The sequence below is a fragment of the Haliotis rufescens genome, unplaced genomic scaffold, assembly GCF_023055435.1.
Source record: "Haliotis rufescens isolate VD_foot unplaced genomic scaffold, xgHalRufe1.0.p SCAF_5, whole genome shotgun sequence".
Classification (NCBI taxonomy): domain Eukaryota; kingdom Metazoa; phylum Mollusca; class Gastropoda; order Lepetellida; family Haliotidae; genus Haliotis; species Haliotis rufescens.
In genome coordinates, this window is record NW_025964223.1 from 9,418,280 (window position 1) to 9,439,704 (window position 21,425).

Genomic DNA, 21,425 nt, shown 5'->3' on the forward strand with positions numbered 1-21,425 from the left:
TACGTTATATTGTTAGCGACTCCGCCCGCATCGCTGCCTGGAGCTTTTACACCAAGCACGCGAGGTTGTGCGGACAAAACGAAAATGGCGAATATTATGAACCAGACGAATCCGCCGATGACGGCAGCTGAGAGAGCTCAGCGATCAGTTTTTGGTATGGCTATGCACACCAGTTTTTAAGTTCACATACTGTGTTATTTCAAACTGCTTATGATGTACGAGCGTGCAACCACAACGTTTTCCGATGTGCAAAGGGACATAACTCGTCATTTATTGTTGATGATATTCCATTTGAGTCAAGAGTCAGTCAATTTTATTCATAAGCCATCCATAAGCTATTCATCTATGAAGATACAAGATGCTTAAGAAATCATGATACATATTTTGTTGCCATAACACTAACAGGCGATATTCTTCAGCTTTTGTTATAACAAGTGGACACTTTGAACTGTAAGAACACTTGTCACTAGGTTAAATCATGTTTATATATATATTTCATAATCTTCTACCTACCATGAATATTGCATTCATGAAATTACTTCTCAAACTTGTCAAGGTAACGAAAGGTGGTTGAAATGACATTTGAATCTAAAATAACTAATAATTAATTTCATTTATGCCAAGAAAGACATATTTTAGTTTGCCGGTTTGATCAAGTAGTTTTGGTATATGTACTGTGTTTCCAAAATAATGATGACTCCCTGTTGTGTTTTGCGAGCTCCAGCGATGAGCGTAAGTGACCTGCGATGGTCAAATGTGTGAGAATTTCTGTGTGTTGCAGAGAGTTAGCGGCTGAGCACTAATCTTCAGGTATAAAATACTGTTTTTTGTTTAATATATTATCATGTCATAAATGCAAGTTTTGGAAATACGTCAACTTTATTGATAATTCATTTTGCATTTTTCAAAGAGCGTGTTGTTCGATTTTCAATCATCTTTGAGTGCTCAAAATATATGCTGGAAGTATTTATAATGTTTTCAAGTATTGTTATTTCCCCTAAATGGTATAACTATTGTTACTATTCTTTACTGCGTAAATATCAGTCAAAGAAAATGTTTATTTACCGTAAATGTGAATTTTGTAGCGAGTTAAATTTAAGGAGAAATCCTTGTTTCAAAATGAAATGTAACCTTTATTGGGGATGATTTTGGGTGAACATTATAAATGTTTGAATCCTTTTCAAGAACTTTAATTGATTTATTTGCTGTATTATCACTAAAGAATATATTTATTTTACTCTTCAGAACATATTTAATGTTATGAAGGACTCAGCCAATAAAGAGTGGTGAACACTATCTTCTCTTCATCATTTGTACCAAAAGGGTTGAATAGATTAATGACTTGTCCACCAGATGAGATTGTAGTACAGGAGGTGGTGGTTTGCTACAAACCTTGTATCTTCAAGTAATTGGGTTTCGGTCATATAAGAAACAATGAACGAATAAAAATGGAACCTAAGGGTTATCTTACCATTAAATGTGACTTTTATTGTTTTTTCCCCTGTATTTTGTTGTATTAATGAAATGATTGGCCAATCGCTTATTATATTATGCACATATCTACATGTCTCAGATGTCCTATTAATTCATTCTTTTTTTAATCGTGACAAGCACACCAGAGTTAAGAGTGCACACATACTACCACCACAGGGGTACACACTTTCAAATGTACCCAACAGTGACAAGAAGGTGCGTGGACTTGGCCCACTACACAAACAAAATGGACGCATATATACTCAGAGTTCCTCGGATTGGAATTTGTGGCACTGGCAGCATAGTTTATCATATATCATTGCAAGTCTGAATTAAATTTCAATCAAGCTTCACTGGAGTCAAATTGGCACCAAACTGTGGAATCTTTTCTCTTTTTTTAAATTGCACCAAATTTTTTTCAGTTGGCAACATTCCATATGAAACAACTGAAGAGCAACTGAAGGAGATCTTTGCCCAGGCAGGACCCGTCGTCAGTTTCAGGTAGGAAGTTGTATCATGCTGATCATCTAAGAGAATGTTAGGGAAACAACTTCTGGTTTATTGCGTATGGCGACATTTCGTTGTAAATTATTACACCATTATCAAGCTGGAGTGACAAGCTGCAGCTTGATAACAGTGTAAGAACAGTGTAAGAAGCTACATCGAAAATTTGCTATATGCAATTCTCCAACAGTTGTTATCCATTAAGTCGTACATTTTCTTACTTAATCATCAACCTCTAGAATGCCAATCATACGGTTGCATGCTGATCATTATTAACATATAAGGAAGAGAATACATGGATGTCAACAGAAGCTGACATCCATATATTCCCTTCCTTATGTGTATCACTTCTAAATACCTTTCAAAGGCTGGATTATTAACATAACTTGGGGTTTAACCTGACACAAAGTATTGTCCCACTCCTATACCAGTTAGAATTGAGAATGGACACAAATAACATACACAGTGAGTCCAGTGAGATGGCAACAGGTAGGGCTGTAAGGATCGTTAAATCTTATTGATTTGTAGTATTATGAGCATATACTGTAAAGCATTTTCTGGTATGATGAGAAATCCACAAACTTCAGACCATCTGATTTGCAAAAGAGACCAGGTAAACTGTGACCATGTCAATAAAATTTTTGGACGTCAAGTGTCATGTGTAGTGTGCCCCATGAGCGACATGTCCACCGGCCGATGGAGTAAAGTAGGACTTCATGGTTAACCTTTCACCTTTATTTGTATGCCAGTGAATATTCCGGAGAGTCACCATGACTCACAAGTAGATAGATGCAGGTACATCTCGTACATCCCTGATAAACCCAGGGCAACATGGTGAGTTTGGAGCCAGGTGTTCAACAGCTAACTGAAGTGTGTATTGCAATTGTATAACCTAGGCCTTTAACATGGGGCTGATCACTTCAATTGAGAGTGTAACAGTAACCACTACTGCCAACTGCATGCTTGTGGTTTTTGCAGGTTTACATTCCAGATTGACCTTAAGTTACATCTTTTACACCCGGGGGCACGGGTGGCCCAGTCGTCGATTTGCTGTGCAGAGTTGGGTCCCTTGGGCACGCCAGACTCCTATGATTGTGGGTTTGAATCCCGGTTCGCCCCGATTATGTTTCTAGGTTTGTCAGCACCATGCCCGTGCTCGTGGGTTTCACTGAAGTGGTAAACGTCTGAGACATGCATCGCTTCGGGCTTTCCTCCCACATTAAGCTGACACGCCGCGATATAACTGGAATACTGTTAAAAACGGCGTTAAACTAAACTCACTCACTCACTCACTAAGTCTCAGAGCTCTAGTAAGGCTGCGTATGTGTGTAAAATGTGCAAATAAATCATGACCTGAACAGAATTGATGCAGGATCGTTGCATACAGCACACACTGTCTTGTCCTCCAGATTGGTGTATGACAGGGAGACAGGGAAGCCGAAGGGTTATGGCTTCTGTGAGTACCAGGATGTGGAGACAGCTCAGAGTGCCATGAGAAACCTCAACAATTATGACTTCAATGGCCGACCTCTGCGTGTTGGTGTCGCAGCAGGGGAACAGAACAAGGAGGAGATGAAAGGAATGCAGCAGGCCCTTGGTGGACCTCCGATAGAGGTAAGTTCTACTCTTTCTGGAGGGACCTCCGATAGAGGTGAGTGCAACTCTCTCTGTAGGGACCTCTGATAGTGTTCTACTCACTCTGGAGGGACCTCCGATAGAGTTCTACTCACTCTGGAGGGACCTCTGATAGAGGTGCATGCAACTCTCTCTGTAGGGACCTCCAATAGAGGCAAGTTTAAGTTTTTCTGTAGGAATGTCTGATAAAGGCCAAACGCACCTTAGGGACAACATTCATTCTGATTGGAGGTAGATGCATCACCCACTGGTGGGGACCTCTGATCAAGTTGAGCCAAACACACCTTAGAGACAAGATTTATACTGATTAGAGGTACCTAGATGCATCCCCCTCTGGTTGGGACCTCAGATCAAGTTGAGCCAAACACACCCTAGAGACAAGATTCACATTGATTAGAGGTACCTAGATGCATACCCCACCAATGGGGACCTCTATCCAAGTTAAGCCAATCACACGTTAGGGACCTGACTTAAGTCACTGCAACCCAAACTGACTGCTGTGCACTGACTATGTTATCAACTGTTTGCAGAGTCCCTATGGGGAGCCGGTGGAGCCAGAGAAAGCTCCAGAAGCTATATCCAAGGCTGTGGCCAGTCTTCCACCAGAACAGATGTTTGAACTCATGAAACAAATGAAGGTAAGATGCGGATAATACTGATAGACCCTTGTAGTCAGTTCAACTCCTCATGGTCCACATGGTCCACATGGTCAACATGGTCAACATGGTCAACATGGTCCTCATGGTCCTCATGGTCCTCATGGTCCACATGGTCCAAATGGTCAACATGGTCCTCATGGTCCACATGGTCAACATGGTCCTCATGGTCCACACGGTCCTCGTCCCTATATGATGGATTTATCTATCATTCTTAACACAATGCCCTTGGCAGACAATTTGGGGAAAAAGGATAATATTTAATAACTCTTTGTTATCTTGAATTCATATGTAGATATTTGATTCAATGCGATAATGTAAAAGTAAACATTCAAGCCGATTCTAATTTATGGGTTCTGTTACCAGCATAAATACAAGTCATCTCTGCAGAGCCACCACGTTAGTTATTCCTGTTGTAGAATTACTTTTTTAATTCCAATTTGGGAAAGTTTACTGACATCTGCTTCACACTTGGGGCCAAATAACGGCCTCGGACCAGGTCTAGATAATTCCCTGAATATGCAAACAACAGAATGTTTTAGAAATGAATATTTAGAGACATAAGGCATTTCTGTTTTTGCGCTTGCAAACATTTAGGCTCGTCTTCAAAACAAGAAAATGAACTGATCTAGCTGTACCATCCCAGTAAAATCTGCTCAAAAGAGAATGTGAGGTGATTTGTATAGGGCTTAAATGCTGTGCATTTGTCATGCCAACCTCTGGGAATGTCTGATGCATGTTGGGTAGCTACTGCAATGTTGTGACCATGTCATGCTCTGTTCCAGCTGTGTATCCAGAACAACCCAAATGAGGCCCGGAACATGCTTCTACAGAACCCTCAGCTGGCCTATGCTCTGCTACAGGCTCAGATTGTCATGAAGATAGTTGACCCACAAGTAGCACTGGTATGTATCATTCTTATGAATTCAACCCTGTGGGATTCATGGTTGGAATATCCTGGTCATGAGATTAAGAGGCGGCTCCATGGTCGGATGATCTGATTCGATGACTTGGTTGTAGCAGTTGAGCTTACACCAATATAGTTGATTATTGCTGATAATAATCATAGACTGGCTGTTCTGGTCTCTATTATTAACAGCCTGCTGTGATATAGCTGAATTATTGTTGAGAATGACATTAAACAACAAACCTATAAATATCAGATTAATTTACTCCTTTTGGTCTTCAGCTCCCAATGCTTGATGTAAGAGCTGACCAATGAGATTGGGCGTTCAGGCTTGCTGATTTGGTTGATGCACGTCATTGTATCCCAATTGTGTAGAATTGGTCTTCAGCAACCCATGCTTGCTAAAAGGTGACAATGCTTGTCGTAAGAGGCGACTAACGGGATCCAGTGGTCAGGCTCGCTGACTTGGTTGATGCTCATGATGTCAACCACTGGATTTGTCTGGTACAGACTCAAATACTTCCATCCCGCCGTCAGATAGCCAGAATATTGCTGAGTGCGGCATTAAACAACAAACAAATATATCATTGTCGTAATTGGTTCAGAAACTGTATCCTAACGATATCACTTCATCTTTAAACCCCTCTGAAGATGGAGCTTGACTTTCATGCTGTTGTTTTGTAGGCCATGTTGTACAGAGATGCCAACCAGGTGCCGCCCAGTACCGGAGCTACTAACAATGGACAGGTGAGTCACAACCAGGTGTCTGACAATGGCATCTCTGTCCTGTTGACTTTGAATACAGGTGGACCCATGGTCTAGGGTGTAGTAGAGCGTGGAGAGCATAAGGTCTATCCCCTGACCGTTGAACAAAAGAAATTGAAAGATCGACTTGGTGTTTCCATGCCTAGCCTTTGCCATTTAGGTGAACACCGCCTCAGTGGTCTAGTGGACAGCATCATCCCAGAGAGTGGAAGGATGGTGGTTTGATCCACTGGTTGTGTCATACACGTTAAAAGCACTTATTACTCTGCGTAAAACAAGGATTGGTTGACTCGGGAATCAGTACACTGTGTCTTAGTGGGGCGGTTGGGTAGCCTAGTGGTTAAAGCGTTCGCTCGTCATGCCGAAGACCCGGGTTCGATTCCCGACATGGGTACAATGTGTGAAGCCCATTTCTGGTGTCCCCCGCCGTGATATTGCTGGAATATTGCTAAAAGCGGCGTAAAACCATAATCACTCAGTCACTGTGTCTAAGTGGGGTATCCATGTCAAACTGAGATTTTATCTTCATGGGCCAGCACTATAGAACCCGCATAAGTCTGGATTAGTACAAGCAGCCACACATTGTGACACAGGTATATCACCAGTCCAGTCATGGGTTTCGAACCTTCTGTGAGCCTAACAGCTGTTCCATAGAGCGATCGTAGCTCTATGACAGTAGCCCTATGACAGTAATGATCACCATAGCGCCAGGATAGGTTTATAAAACTGGGCCCTGGTCTGTCACAAGGTTCTAAACGCATGGGTATATATTTGGTTAGAATAGGTTCTCGATGATCTATTCTGGTCATTAAAGTCAACTTGATGGATCGGCTGGTTAGGCTCGGGAACGTTTTTTATTACTTGCTATCGTAACTTGATAGCATGTTGATACTAATATCAATCTGTTATCACAGGATCGTCTGGCCCAGACTTCATTATTATAGGCTGTCATAGTTATTACTTACTTAACGAAGCATTACCCAATCTGACTGGGTCCCACAAATCAGCTGTTTTTGAGCATTTTTGCTTCCCTCTCACGTTTTGTGATGGTCTGGGAACAGTTGACAATGAAGAAATGGTCCGTCATTGTTTCACTCATCTGAAACACAGGAGTAGCTCTGTAATTCTGGCATATCAAGATGGTATCGCAACAAACCAGTGTTTCGAGATAGGTATTGTCTTGTGGCCTTTTGTATTGTAGCACAGTATCCGAAAATAACTGCCTGCCCGTTATCCTGTGGCTGGTAACATTTCTGTAGGAACAGGTGAAATATATTCCTACCTGCCCGACTGTCTAGTATACAATTTCGGTGCTTCACTGACACTAACAGTGTTGAATCAGACATTGATATGTGACTCACTTATGGTAACTTACCTGAGAGCAAGAGCTACCTTAATGATTTTTGCTTAAGACACACAGTAAAATTTTATCTGAGAAAAATGAGCATTTCTGATTGAATTAAGTGTTTTTAAATTTACCTGATGCTACACCTAGAGCACTGTGTAGCGTCAGGTAAGGTAAAACATGAGCATTTCTGATTAAATGCAGTGTTTTTACCCTCAAGATCTCAAGGTGTCAGCCTTACCAGGGCTCAACACGGCAATTGTGGTTTTGGAACAACCACGGAAGGATATTTCTGGAGATTCGACACATATTTTCGTTAGTCATAACCTTCGCGTTGGGGCTCTCGAGGATGTCGAAGACGTTCGAAGTTTGGCCCTCTGGTTGTTATCCTGCAGGTTGCCAACCCCTGACACAAATAATGAACTCGCCCTATACAGAGCCAGTCAACTTCCATGTGCAGTCACTCACCATAGCGCCAGGATAGTTTTATGAAATTGGGCCCTGGTCTTTCACAAGGTTCTAAACGCATGGGTATATATTTGGTTAGAATAGGTTCTCAATGATCTATTCTGGTCATTAAAGTCAACTTGATGGATCGGCTGGTTAGGCTCGGGAACGTTTTTATTACTTGCTATCGTAACTTGATAGCAAGTTGATAATAATATCAATCTGTTATCACAGGATCGTCTGGCCCAGACTTCATTATTATAGGCTGTCATAGTTATTACTTACTTAACGAAGCATTACCCAATCTAACTGGGTCCCACAAATCAGCTGTTTTGGAGCATTTTTGCTTCCATGTCACGTTTTGTGATGGTCTGGGAACAGTTGACAATGAAGAAATGGTCCGTCATTGTTTCACTCATCTGAAACACAGTAGTAGCTCTGTAATTCTGGCATATCAAGATGGTATCGCAACAAACCAGTGTTTCGAGATAGGTATTGTCTTGTGGCCTTTTGTATTGTAGCACAGTGTCCGAAAAATAACTGCCTGCCCGTTATCCTGTGGCTGGTAACATTTCTGTAGGAACAGGTGAAATATATTCCTACCTGCCCGACTGTCTAGTATACAATTTCGGTGCTTCACTGACACTAACAGTGTTGAATCAGACATTGATATGTGACTCACTTATGGTAACTTACCTGAGAGCAAGAGCTACCTTAATGATTATTGCTCAAGACACAGAGTAAAATTTTATCTGAGAAAAATGAGCATTTCTGATTGAATTAAGTGTTTTAAAATTTACCGTATATCGCTGTGTATAAGGCGAGTTTTTCGTACCTAAAATGAGGGGGTTAAGAACGGGGGTCGTCTTATACACGGAGTCGAAGATCTCACATTTTTTTCCACTGGCGATGTCAACCGGCGTCCGATAGCCAGCCCAGCATTTGACAATAAAACTTCGCATTTCGTCCTAAATAACTGTTCCAATAACTATTTCCATACATATTTGTATCTCTTTTCCTTAAATAAAGTTTAATAATTTCTGCAAATAAAGTTGAAATGACCCTCGCCTCGATGCAGATTGTCAAACCAGCTGACACGGTAAAACAATCAACATCCGTGAGTAGAGAGCCGGAAGTACTGGTAAGCATTTGCATATTGCACGTGACCTAACATGTGATAACCGGTGAAGCTGAAATCAATTCCCGCTGTTTTTACAGTTGTATTAACAACTGTTGGAGACAGTGTGAATAAGTGATTGTGGAATAAACACGCTGAATGTGAAGCAAATATAAGCCTAGTTAGTTACAAATTAGTTAATTTTTTACTTATCCTGCATTACTCCTTAATGCATTCACTGCTTACCTTACGACAAAAAAAACTGGGACAGCTAACCGGCGATGGTCCTTGGGTGAATTATTCTGTTCACAATCCAACTTTTATATCCCGCCGTCGCTGTCCCGGTGATCACGTGACCAAAGGTCAACTCTTCACATCACTGCCTGTCGCGACATAGCTAGGACGTTTCCAGCGGAGCTCTCGTTTTTTTGGATTTATTTAGGCTTTCCATTCGTCTACCATTCTAAAATTCTTCTGCGATGGGTGATGTATACCTTTCATATTACTTTCAACATGTTGTGAAGTTGTATTTGATGTTTTGAGGCGGAAAAAGAGACGTGTCTTTTTTCCCGCCACGTGCTATCTGTTCCCCGCCATTTTGAATTGTGTTACAATTGTTTGCTTGGTAAAGGTAGTCAATTGTTTACAATTATCGGCTAGGTATGTATAACATATTTCATATGTTGTTTTCAATACTTCTAGCTTTGGCGGTTCATTGAGTTGCGTATATTCAAGCATTTATACACTATCAACTCGTTCAAATATTTTGCCGAGAAATTATCTACGGCAGTAAATTCCAGTCCCGTTTTCTTCTAGTATATTATTGCGTAACTTATGCTTGCGCGTTGTACTAATTGTCGTGGGAAAAAATCTATTCAAGATCCTCACCCACGTTGTTTGTCATGTACACAAATTTGTGCACCAAATTCTAAATGTGTTTTTTGTAAAAACCTCTCTCCAAAGAGTTTCGCGAGGTATAGGCAAGTCACTCACAAACATATTTTGCAGCAATCACGTCTTGAGAAAAGGAAAATGTCTCTATCGCTATCGCAAATGAGCGAGGGACAGGATTCGATCATTACGACGCAACCTTTATCTATGAGGGATAATAGGTCGGCCGTAACTGTCACCGCGGAGGTGCACATGCCACCGGAATCTTCTCTCCCGGAGAATGTTGGGCGTATTATAATTGCACCTAATTTGGAGAATTCTACATCTGTTACGTATGCAGACAGTGCGCCAGCGTCTCAAGATGCGTTGTCGGTGATAGCGCCAAGCCAAGCTAGACTCAAGTCTACTCCATTGAGCATTGCGCCTCATATGCCTGCGCCGAGCGCAGCCAAGCCCTACTACCCAAGCACTTCTACAATGACTTCAGCCCAAGGGTTATCAGCGTATGATATTACGCAACCAGCGCACGATCAGCTTAGCGCTGTACCAATGTATCCAGCGCAGGCGCCTATGCCAATTCCAAACACTAATTGGATGCAAAATTTTCTACAATCAATGTGGCAGCAGTCTATGACACAACTGTATCCTACGCCTGCGCCTATGCCTACGCCTATGCCTACGCCTATGCCTTTGCCTTTGCCTACACCTATGCCTATGTATCAGACACCTGCATCAACTACATCTACGGCACATATTTTACCGCCTACTCCAGTGACTAATGTGTATAACACTCCTATTATGAGTCATAATACAGTACATTCTTCGTTGAGTAGTACCAGTACACCTGCCCGTACTTGGACATCAACGCATGATTCCTTGTCACCAGGCAGTTCATCTAAGCCCTCGGTCAGAGGTAATATTGCACATCGGAGTAGAAGTCGTTCACCATCAAGACGTACACATCAACGTCGTTCTGATTCATCAGATGGTTCTAATGGTGAGGAGGGAGATTCCGCGAACGAATGGAATACTCACCTTAGCCTGGCTCAAGTACCTGATTGGGTAGCTGACCGCCTCATTTCAGTACCTTCCCCGGGTAGTGGGGTAGATAAAAAAGATACTATTTGGACACATCCTACGTCGATTCCGATTGACCCTATGATGTCAGATATGATTAGATCTTTGGATGAGGACTTCTCCAAGCTCACACTTACACCGTCATTCAGACCTCCCAGGTTTAGGAAGGATGAATTTCCTATTCATGGCTTTGAGGCAGCAAACCAGGCACATAGTTTGGATGAGGATATACACAGAATGACAGGCTCGTCAAGGCCTACCACTCTTAAGGTTCAGGATACCAGAGTTGCGTTTATTGAAACAGAAATCCGAAGGGTATTAAAACCTTTAGCAGCATTAGCATCGTCTACTCGGGCGGTAGAGCAGGATCTGTCAGAGGATAATCCTAACAGACTAGATCACCTCCAAACTATAGTTGATTTTCAACAGCGTCAGATTGACCATATAAGAAATCATCTTAAAGCTGCGTTGGCAGAAATAACTGTCACTCGGAGATTGGGTTATTTAGCCTTATCTACTTGGGACTCAGAGTTTAAACGCAGATTGCTACGTCAACCTTGGTCTTCATCATCTCTGTTCAACGAACAGATTTCAGACACACACGCGAAGGTTTCCAGTTACGCTAGGGATAAAACAGCACTCAAGGCTTTGGAGCATGTTTCTCAAAATTTTTCCCAGCGATCGGGCAAGTCAGGCAACTACAGGCCTAGACGTGAGTCGCTTAAGGAAGGACAGGTGCAAGATTCTTTTCGTGGCAAGGGGCGTGGCAGAGGAAAACCCCAGGGTTCTTATCAATCCCGACGTGGTAAATACCACAGTAAGGGAGGTGATAGGAGGGGCAAACATTGAAATGTTAGACAGTCACGACTGGGATCTCCTACCCCCAGTCGTCCCAATTGTCGATACCCCTGTAGGCGGGAGACTGAATCGGTTTTGGAAGAACTGGAGCATCCTCAGGGACGATTATGTTCTCAACATTCTACGCCACGGTTACCAACTAGACATAGAGGTTTTTCCTCCGTTGACCACGGCACCCATTCCGGGGAATTATCCAAGGAAGCAACATGTCCTTTTAAAGGCCAACATAGACTTACTATTGGAGAAAAGAGCCGTAGAGATTATACACACCCCAGCGCTAACTCCGGGATTTTATTCTCACATCTTCCTGGTACCCAAGAAGGGCTCAGACAAGATGAGAATGATACACAATCTCTCTGTTTTCAACGAGCTCTATCTGAAGCGTCCACCCTATTTCCGCCTCATTACATTGAGACTACTCAGAACCAGCATAAAAGCGTTCGATTCCTTGATCAGTATCGATCTACAGGATGCATATCTGCACATACCGATTCATCCCAAAGATCGCAGATTCCTCAGGTTCCAGTTCAATGGGGTCCACTACCAGTGGGCAGTACTCCCATTTGGCATTTCAGTGGCCCCGTGGCTATTTACACGAATAATGAAGCCCATAACTGTGTTTCTACAACTGAGGAACATTTGGTTCCAGTCGTACATAGACGACTGTCTCCTGTGTCATCAACACACACCGACGTTAATATGTCACCGGGAATTCACCAGAAGACTACTATATCAACTGGGTTGGATAGTCAACGAGGCGAAATCGGAGTTAACTCCATCATTTCGACTCCAGTTCATAGGAGGACTATTTCAAACAGATCAGAACCTCCTGTCGGTTCCCAGGGACAGATGGCACAAGATTTTACGCCTCCTGTCACCTGCTCTTTGTCAACCACGCACACTTCACCAATGGCAAGTGTTGCTAGGGTTACTCACCTCAGCCCAGGACCTAACCAACAGAGGCCGATTACAGTTACGCCCAATACAACAATTCCTGAATCCCTACATCAGGAGTCAGGATCCACTCAGGGCCATCATGCTACCAACGAATTTGAGACCTTATCTCCGTTGGTGGACGATAGAGTCGAATGTCTTAGGAGGAATCTCTTTATCAGGGTTGTCCCCGAATCTACACCTATTCGCAGACGCCTCCCTTCAGGGGTGGGGTGCTCACCTACAAGACCAGACAGTCTCAGGGCTATGGTCAAGCGCTCATCGGAAATGGCACATAAACAATCTGGAGTTGGAAGCCGTAATTCTAGCCATAATTTTCATCCGCCGTTCCAAGACTAGGCGTGGTTCGAGGAAGCGGTTATTTATACCCGTATCTGCTACATCCACGACCGAGGTCAGTCGCAACACCATATCCTTATGGTTACGCGCAGTCATCCTTCAGGCTTATTCGATCGCCAATTTGGATCCACCAAGAACGAATAATCCTCATGAGATCAGGGCATTAGCCTCTACCATGGCCTTACACAGCAATTGTACTATCAAGACAATCATGGAAGGATGTTTTTGGAGGTCTGACACAGTTTTCGCTAGTCATTATCTTCGCGATGTGACTCTCGAGGACATTGAAGGTGTACGCAGTTTTGGGCCGTTGGTTGTAGCTCAGCAAGTCACCAACCCTCGACGCAAATAATATACACGCCCTATACAGAGCCTTTTCCTGTTCGGTGTTATTGATCAGATTTCGCCAAGGGAAGACAAGTTATTGTCATCAGGGCTATAATCATATAGTAAGTAAAGATTTGGCTGAGCAGCTCGTTGTCTTTATTACTAAAATGTATAGGGAACTATTCTTTAATTCCCATGTGCAATTGTTTGCCACATTGTAATACCCTACCGTATAAGCGTTTTTTTCTCAACTTTTCCGCTTAACGGGTTACTGACTAATCTGTGTCAGGTGTCAGGGTGTGAATTATTGAGGTTTCTGTATTGAGGATTTCCCACCTCCATACCGTCCGATACAGATGCATTAAGGAGTAATGCAGGATAAGTAAAAAATTTAGTAAAATCTAAATATTTTTTACATTTGTATACTTATCCTGCATTACTACGTTTAAGGCCCACCCGTCGCAGACTTGCCTCCCCACTTTGGCTTCAGAAACCTCAAAAGTATGTTTTTTTAAGCTCGGGCGACAGGCTTTGATGTGAAGAGTTGACCTTTGGTCACGTGATCACCGGGACAGCGACGGCGGGATATAAAAGTTGGATTGTGAACAGAATAATTCACCCAAGGACCATCGCCGGTTAGCTGTCCCAGTTTTTTTTGTCGTAAGGTAAGCAGTGAATGCATTAAGGAGTAATGCAGGATAAGTATACAAATGTAAAAAATATTTAGATTTTACTAAATTGGCGATTAAATTACTCACCATTGTCTCTTATATGTTATTACTTCATAAATGAATTTTATTTTACGGGCACCAATTTGGTGTCGTACCGTGTAAACACAAAATGGCAACATGTGCTGGAGTTACACACGTGACCATTCATCGTAGAAAAAACAACGCAAGATAAACAAATTTTTATTGCATATATATGGTTTGTGTGCGCACTTGTGATGTGCTTCATTCCAGGTCGTCTTATACACGGAGTATAGGATTTTGGGTTGATTTTGAAGGTGTGTACAGGGGGGTCGTCTGAATACAGCTGTCATACTGCTGAAAAACAACATTCACTCACTCCTGTACATGCCCCCCAAAAGTGGAAAGATTTATCTGAGATATCCATGCATCAATATTATGATCTCAGAGTGACCTGCTAAATGTTTGTAACGTGTTACGTTATGATTTGTTATGTATGTAGGAAAGTTTGTTATTACATCGAACATTATGTTGTTATCATTATATACTAGTTCTGTGGATTAGAAATGGGTTTGTTATTACCGATTATTCATAAGATCTGATTTTGTTACATGAGGAGTTGGCATTACATTAATATGAAGCATTATTTGTGGCTTTTGGTCAACAAATATCAATTTTCTTTTGTTTTTGATTTCAGCCTTCATCATCAGCTCCCAACCAGATGGGCCAGTCACAAGGTATGCTCTGCTCACTCTACAGTGTGCAAATGAAAACCTGTTTCCTCTATAGTTTACAAAGTTTTCTATAGCATGCAGGGGCGGTGGGGTAGCCTATTGGTTAAAGCATTTGCTCATCACACCTAAAGAGCCGCTACATGTACCCCATGGATACAATGTGTGAAGCCCATTTCTTGTTTGCTGTGCAGTGATATTGCTGGAATATTGCTAATGTGGCGTAATACCATACTCACAAACCCTATAATGTACAAACAAAACCCATTGAGTCCTCTATAGTGTACGACCCATGAAGATCCGGGGTAGAATAGGTCTTCAGCAACCCGTGCTTGCCGTAAAGGCGACTATGCTTGTCGTAAGAGGTGACTAACCGGATCGGGTGGTCAGGCTCGCTGACTTGGTTGATGCACGTCATCGTATCCCAATTGCGACGCTCGATGTCCATGATGTCAATCACTGGGTTATCTGGTCCAGACTCGATTATTTACAGACCGCCGTCATATAGCTGGAATATTGCTGAGTGTGGCGTGGCGTTAAACAACAAACAAACAAACAAGCTCTAAAGTGTACAATCAAAACCCATTGTGTCCTCTACATAGAAGGATAAAGAAGCCAAAATCTGTGTCAAGTTCATTGGTAACCGTGGTGTTTGCACTCATTGTTGTTGCTCCCTCAGTGTTGGTCAGAGTAGCTTCAGAGCATTCAGTGTAACTATTCCTCTCCAGGTGGCCGAGGCCCTGCCCCAGTACAGGCCCCCGGGGGATCACATGGTATGAGTGGTCCATCAGGAGACATGATGGGTGCTTCCAGAGGACCTATGCCAGGTGAGACAAATCACTTGAGCTGCCTAAATTGAAATGGCAAAAACAAAATGAGCTTTCCATAGAAGGGGCGGTTGGGTAGCCTAGTGGTTAAAGCGTTCGCTCGTCATGCCGAAGACCCGGGTTTGATTCCCGACATGGGTACAATGTGTGAAGCCCATTTCTGGTGTCCCCCGCTGTGATATTGCTGGAATATTGCTAAAAAAACATACTCACTCACTCACTCACTCACTTTCCATAGAATGCATCTTTCGATTATATACTTCATTTTGAAAGACTGCGTTTTCTGAAGTTGAGAAAAGTGATATTTTCATTGTAGTGAACATGACACTTGATATTTCACTGCAGTGAACATAAGACTTTGACGGAACTGTTGTCATGCAAGAGTTACCTCCCCTTTATCGTGTCTATAGCCCGTACACAAACTGTTGACTTCCTTTTCACGTTAGTTCCACATTGACAAGGAAAAATAAGGATAGGTGGTCATTTATTGAGTTAATATCACGTCTGTCTGTTTGTCATTCTCTTGAAAATGTTTTGTTATAAGCTGTATATTTCTCATTAGACTCGTCAATTGCGAAGCTCGATTTTTGTTACTTGGCCAGCATGTCTTCTCTTCCATCAGAGCTCTCGTAGCTTTCACGAATATATGTTTTAAGTTGATTTTGTATATAATCATATCCAAATGTATGATAAAGAATTTTAGTGACCTCAAATATTTTTTATTAATTTTGTTTATAATTTTTAAGATTTGTAAACTCTGAACTACTTCTTTCTTCACAATTACAAGGGGTGGTGAAAGTAACTGTTTTTGTCTCCAAGTCGTTAGAATGAATACATATAGAAAAACCCATAAAAATGGCAATTTTCTACTAGTCCTTATGAAACCTCAACTATTATGCAGTATGGCAAGGACTACAGGACAAGTGCCGATTTCTCATGTTAAAAAATAATTCCGATAGATGAAAAACAAAAAGTATATTACAAGTTAGATATTCCATGTGTCGTGTGTAACATCAATGTTTCTCTCATCTCGGGATTTTAAGCCACCCCTGAAAATACCTCCTTTCCCCTTGTCCAACCTTCAGTGGAGGTCAGTGGTGTTGAGCAAAAGATAAAATGACTTTTTGTTTGTTGCATCTTAAACTACTATTTGTACATGGAGAATATATTTTTTTTTGGAGAGTATATTTCTCATTAGACTCGTCAATTGCAAAGCTCGATTTTTGTTACTTGGCCAGCATGTCTTCTCTTCCAACAGCGCTCTCGTAGCTTTCACGAATATATGTTTTAAGTTGATTTTGTATATAATCATATCCAAATGTATGATAAAGAATTTTAGTGACCTCAAATATTTTTTATTAATTTTGTTTATAATTTTTAAGATTTGTAAACTCTGAACTACTTCTTTCTTCACAATTACAAGGGGTGGTGCAAGTAACTGTTTTTGTCTCCAAGTCGTTAGAATGAATACATATAGAAAAACCCATAAAAATGGCAATTTTCTACTAGTCCTTATGAAACCTCAACTATTATGCAGTATGGCAAGGACTACAGGACAAGTGCCGATTTCTCATGTTAAAAAATAATTCCGATAGATGAAAAACAAAAAGTATATTACAAGTTAGATATTCCATGTGTCGTGTGTAACATCAATGTTTCTCTCATCTCGGGATTTTAAGCCACCCCTGAAAATACCTCCTTTCCCCTTGTCCAACCTTCAGTGGAGGTCAGTGGTGTTGAGCAAAAGATAAAATGACTTTTTGTTTGTTGCATCTTAAACTACTATTTGTACATGGAGAATATATTTTTTTTTGGAGAGTATATTTCTCATTAGACTCGTCAATTGCGAAGCTCGATTTTTGTTACTTGGCCAGCATGTCTTCTCTTCCAACAGCGCTCTCGTAGCTTTCACGAATATATGTTTTAAGTTGATTTTGTATATAATCATATCCAAATGTATGATAAAGAATTTTAGTGACCTCAAATATTTTTTATTAATTTTGTTTATAATTTTTAAGATTTGTAAAATCTGAACTACTTCTTTCTTCACAATTACAAGGGGTAGTGAAAGTAACTGTTTTTGTCTCCAAGTCGTTAGAATGAATACATATAGAAAAACCCATAAAAATGGCAATTTTCTACTAGTCCTTATGAAACCTCAACTATTATGCAGTATGGCAAGGACTACAGGACAAGTGCCGATTTCTCATGTTAAAAAATAATTCCGATAGATGAAAAACAAAAAGTATATTACAAGTTAGATATTCCATGTGTCGTGTGTAACATCAATGTTTCTCTCATCTCGGGATTTTAAGCCACCCCTGAAAATACCTCCTTTCCCCTTGTCCAACCTTCAGTGGAGGTCAGTGGTGAAGAGCAAAAGATAAAATGACTTTTTGTTTGTTGCATCTTAAACTACTATTTGTACATGGAGAATATCTGTGTGATCTACAATGATGATTGTCCTTGTGCAGGGATGGGTGGTCCAATGGGTGGTCCGATGCCAGGAGGTCATCGTGACATGGGAGGACCCTACCCTGGGCAGCCACAGAGGTCAGAGTTCCGGGACCAGAGGATGATGGGGGACTTGCGGGGGATGCCGCAGCACCAAGCTGGACCTGGCATGCAGGGAGGACACGGAGGACAGGGCGTGTCCATGAGACCTCAGGTTAGAGAAACATGGCCAAGTGTGTCCTGTGTTGATTAGCAGTGGTGATGGAGCTTGGTAATTAAAGCATTGGCTTGTCACACCATAGACCAAGGTTTGATTCTGAACATGGTTACGATGTGTGAATCACATGTGTTCATGTATCCCTAAGTTAGATTGCTAAAGGAGATATTGCTTAGCCAACCCTACTCCCAGGTTAACGCCTTCATATCTTAACGAAGGTTGTGTCCATCAGTTTTATGTATATCAACAGTCCCTAAGTTGACTTTGTAAGATATTGCTGAAGGGATATTGCTTAGCCAACCCCACTCCTAGGTTAGCACCTTCATAGGTTAATGAAGGATTTGTCCATCAGTTTTACACATATCAACAGCTTGATATCAATATAATTTATCAAGCAGATTCTCACAACACATTTCTTATTCAGATGGTTCCTCAGCAGCAGGCACCGATGCAGTCAGCCTTAGGTGCCTTAGGTGCATTAGGTAACCTAGGCAACCTTGGCCAACTGTCTGCAGGAGTGATGTCCGGTCTGGGCGGTGGACTGGGAGGACCAGGGACTCAGATCTCCCCACAGGACCAGGAGAAGGTCAGTTGCTCACCAGGTTCAGCTTACTTCACTGTAACCTGTATGTCCAGGATCAGGATCACTTCTTACCAGACCTTGTTTCTTAGTGTTGAGTATACTCTAGAGTGAACAGCAGTGTTGGTGTTCTTAGCTTTCATGCTGAAGACCCAGATTACTTACCCAAAATAGGAACAATGTTTGAATATGTTTCTTGTCGTCTTGTGGTTTGAAGACCATTGTAAAATCATACTCCAGACTTGTTTCTTTTTGTTAAAGTATGACTTCTTTCCATTAGTATGTGAAGGTTTTGCTGCAAGGAATGTTATGTGACTCTTTGACATTCCATGTTCTGTGACCCTCTGACTCTCCAGGTCGTGTAATCCCCTGACTTTCTGTGTTGCAGGCTGCCCTGATAATGCAGGTGCTGCAGCTGACAGACCAGCAGATCTCCATGCTGCCTCCAGAACAGAGGCAGAGCATCATCATCCTCAAGGACCAGATTGCCAAGAGTGCCCAATAGGCTGGCCCAGCTCAGTGGGGAAAGTGGCTGCCATCTTACAACTGGCTTTTTGATGGAGAAACACCCATCACATTTAGGCTTAACAGTGTCAGCCCCAAACATGTTAAAACTTCAATGAAATGTCCAAAAACTTCCCTTTGTACACCTTGAATGACAGTTAAACTGATCTCTGTCGTCATCTCAGCGTGTTAGCACTCCTTCAAAATAGATGACATATTTAGCCACTTATCTATTTGGATAAAAATGGCCACAGATCATGAACATATTTCAATGTCTAAATGTCCCTTCTGAAATATATGACAGCTGAAACCATTGGTGTTGAATAAAGTGTTGAATAAAGTGTTGAATAAAGTGTTGAATAAAAGATGCGTACTATTACTCAGGTTTAGAGATTATCAGTTCAAAAGTTGAGCAGTAGGTTCATCATATAGGCCAGATAGTCTTTTTCATTGAGACCAAATACTTCGGATGACCACAGCATTTTCTTTTTTTGTCAGGTAACCTATTCATACATACAGTTGTATACGAAAAGCAACATCTGGAGAATGAGGTTTCCTTGTATTTCATTGTCATGTTCTGAATAAAGAATCAAAAACACCACATGCTGCTGTCGGTGATGATTTGTGAATGTTGTTCTTGTGTGTCATGTTGTTTGTGCCTTACAAACTTTAACATGCATAAATGCCTAGTGTACATAGAAAAGGTGGGGATGGGTATTGCTACTTCTGGATACCTGAGAAGGTTATCATTATTTGTGATAACAGCAGTGCATGGGATACTGCTCCCTGACTGGTGGGATTAGTTCTGTGACAACAGCAATGCATGGGACAATGCTCCATGACCAGTGGGATTAGCCCTGTGATAACAGCAATGCATGGGATACTGCTCTCTGACTGGTGGGATTAGTTCTGTGACAACAGCAATGCATGGGACAATGCTCCATGACCAGTGGGCTTAGCCCTGTGATTCAGTTGTGCCACAGTTTCAGTGTATTAATAAAGAGCCTGTGAAATACCTATTGCTCATCCGGCACTGCTTCATATCTCACAAGGCTGGGAAAGCATAATATTGCAGGTCAGGTTTCACTGGAGGTATGTATCAGCACCTCACACAAACATCGGGCTGATAAACAGGTTATACTGCAATCATCCTTTTTCCACCTGTAGGGTTAGAAATAACAGAAATAACATAATTCACATGTGCACTGGTAGTGCGCGGTTAAGGCGAAAACTGTGCACTTTGGTTAAAAGCACCAAACTTGGCAAATACCTGCAGCAACCCCTGGTGATAGAAAATCCAAGACAGATGTCAACATGGCTGAAATCTACGGAAGCGTAGGAGGGCCACGGTGAAATTTCTTTTTGTCTAAGTATCTCCTACGTAGGACTTAGTATGAAATCCCCAAAGGTCGCCAACACGGCTGAAATCTCTTATGATATCAAACCATACTTAAAATATCGTAATTATCTGGTCAATTTATACAAATTATCACAGCAATGTATTCGGGAATAATTGCAACAATTGCCCTGCCGCCAACGTATCCCAAGAAAATGAACCTTTTTATGCATGAAATAGTGAAAATGCCTTTGATTTCCGTGAGCATCTAGATGTTTTCTCTTGGCTGTGTCAGGCAATCCAACTGCACCTCCATCCTTCACCAGGGCATTGACTTGTTCATGAGTCTGATCCGGGATATGGGATATGTCAAAACGACTAATCTCTGCTATAGCACTATATAGCAGAGATTAGTCGTTTTGACATATCCCGGAACTATAAGCCATCGTGCACAGTTGACACGAAGACCCATGCCACGGCCCTTTGGGAAATCAGCTTTTCGAATTGCACCCATCAGACAATATGCAAAGTTCTTGTTCAAGGAGGGACCAGAAACGAAACTGACTTCGTGTTGAGCAGCTGCCTTCCATGCACACTGGCTTCTGAAAGCATCTTCCCGAGGCAAGGAAGTTAACTGACTACTAAAGTCCAGTTTCCACCCTTGCCGAACGAGGCTGGTATTATTGAGTTAGATTTTGGCTGGACCAACGAGTCTATGCATAGTCCAATCAAAATCGCGCACCGAAATCGAAATCCGGTTCGTTAACTGTCGTGCAGATTTCGTCGATTGCA

The 21,425-nt window shown here is 41.8% G+C and overlaps 1 protein-coding gene across 1 annotated transcript; it reads left to right on the top strand.

Moving 5' to 3' along the window:
- Window positions 1–4: 4 nt before the first annotated feature.
- LOC124150668 (cleavage stimulation factor subunit 2-like) lies at window positions 5–19,896 on the top strand. The gene is made up of 11 exons (XM_046522659.2): window positions 5–154; window positions 1,896–1,974; window positions 3,387–3,591; window positions 4,143–4,250; window positions 5,054–5,173; window positions 5,860–5,922; window positions 14,682–14,721; window positions 15,444–15,542; window positions 18,017–18,210; window positions 18,638–18,799; window positions 19,182–19,896. The coding sequence occupies exons 1-11, from the start codon at window positions 85–87 to the stop codon at window positions 19,296–19,298; spliced, it is 1,257 nt and encodes a 418-aa protein (XP_046378615.2). The 5' UTR covers window positions 5–84; the 3' UTR covers window positions 19,299–19,896.
- The last annotated feature ends 1,529 nt before the right edge of the window (window positions 19,897–21,425 follow it).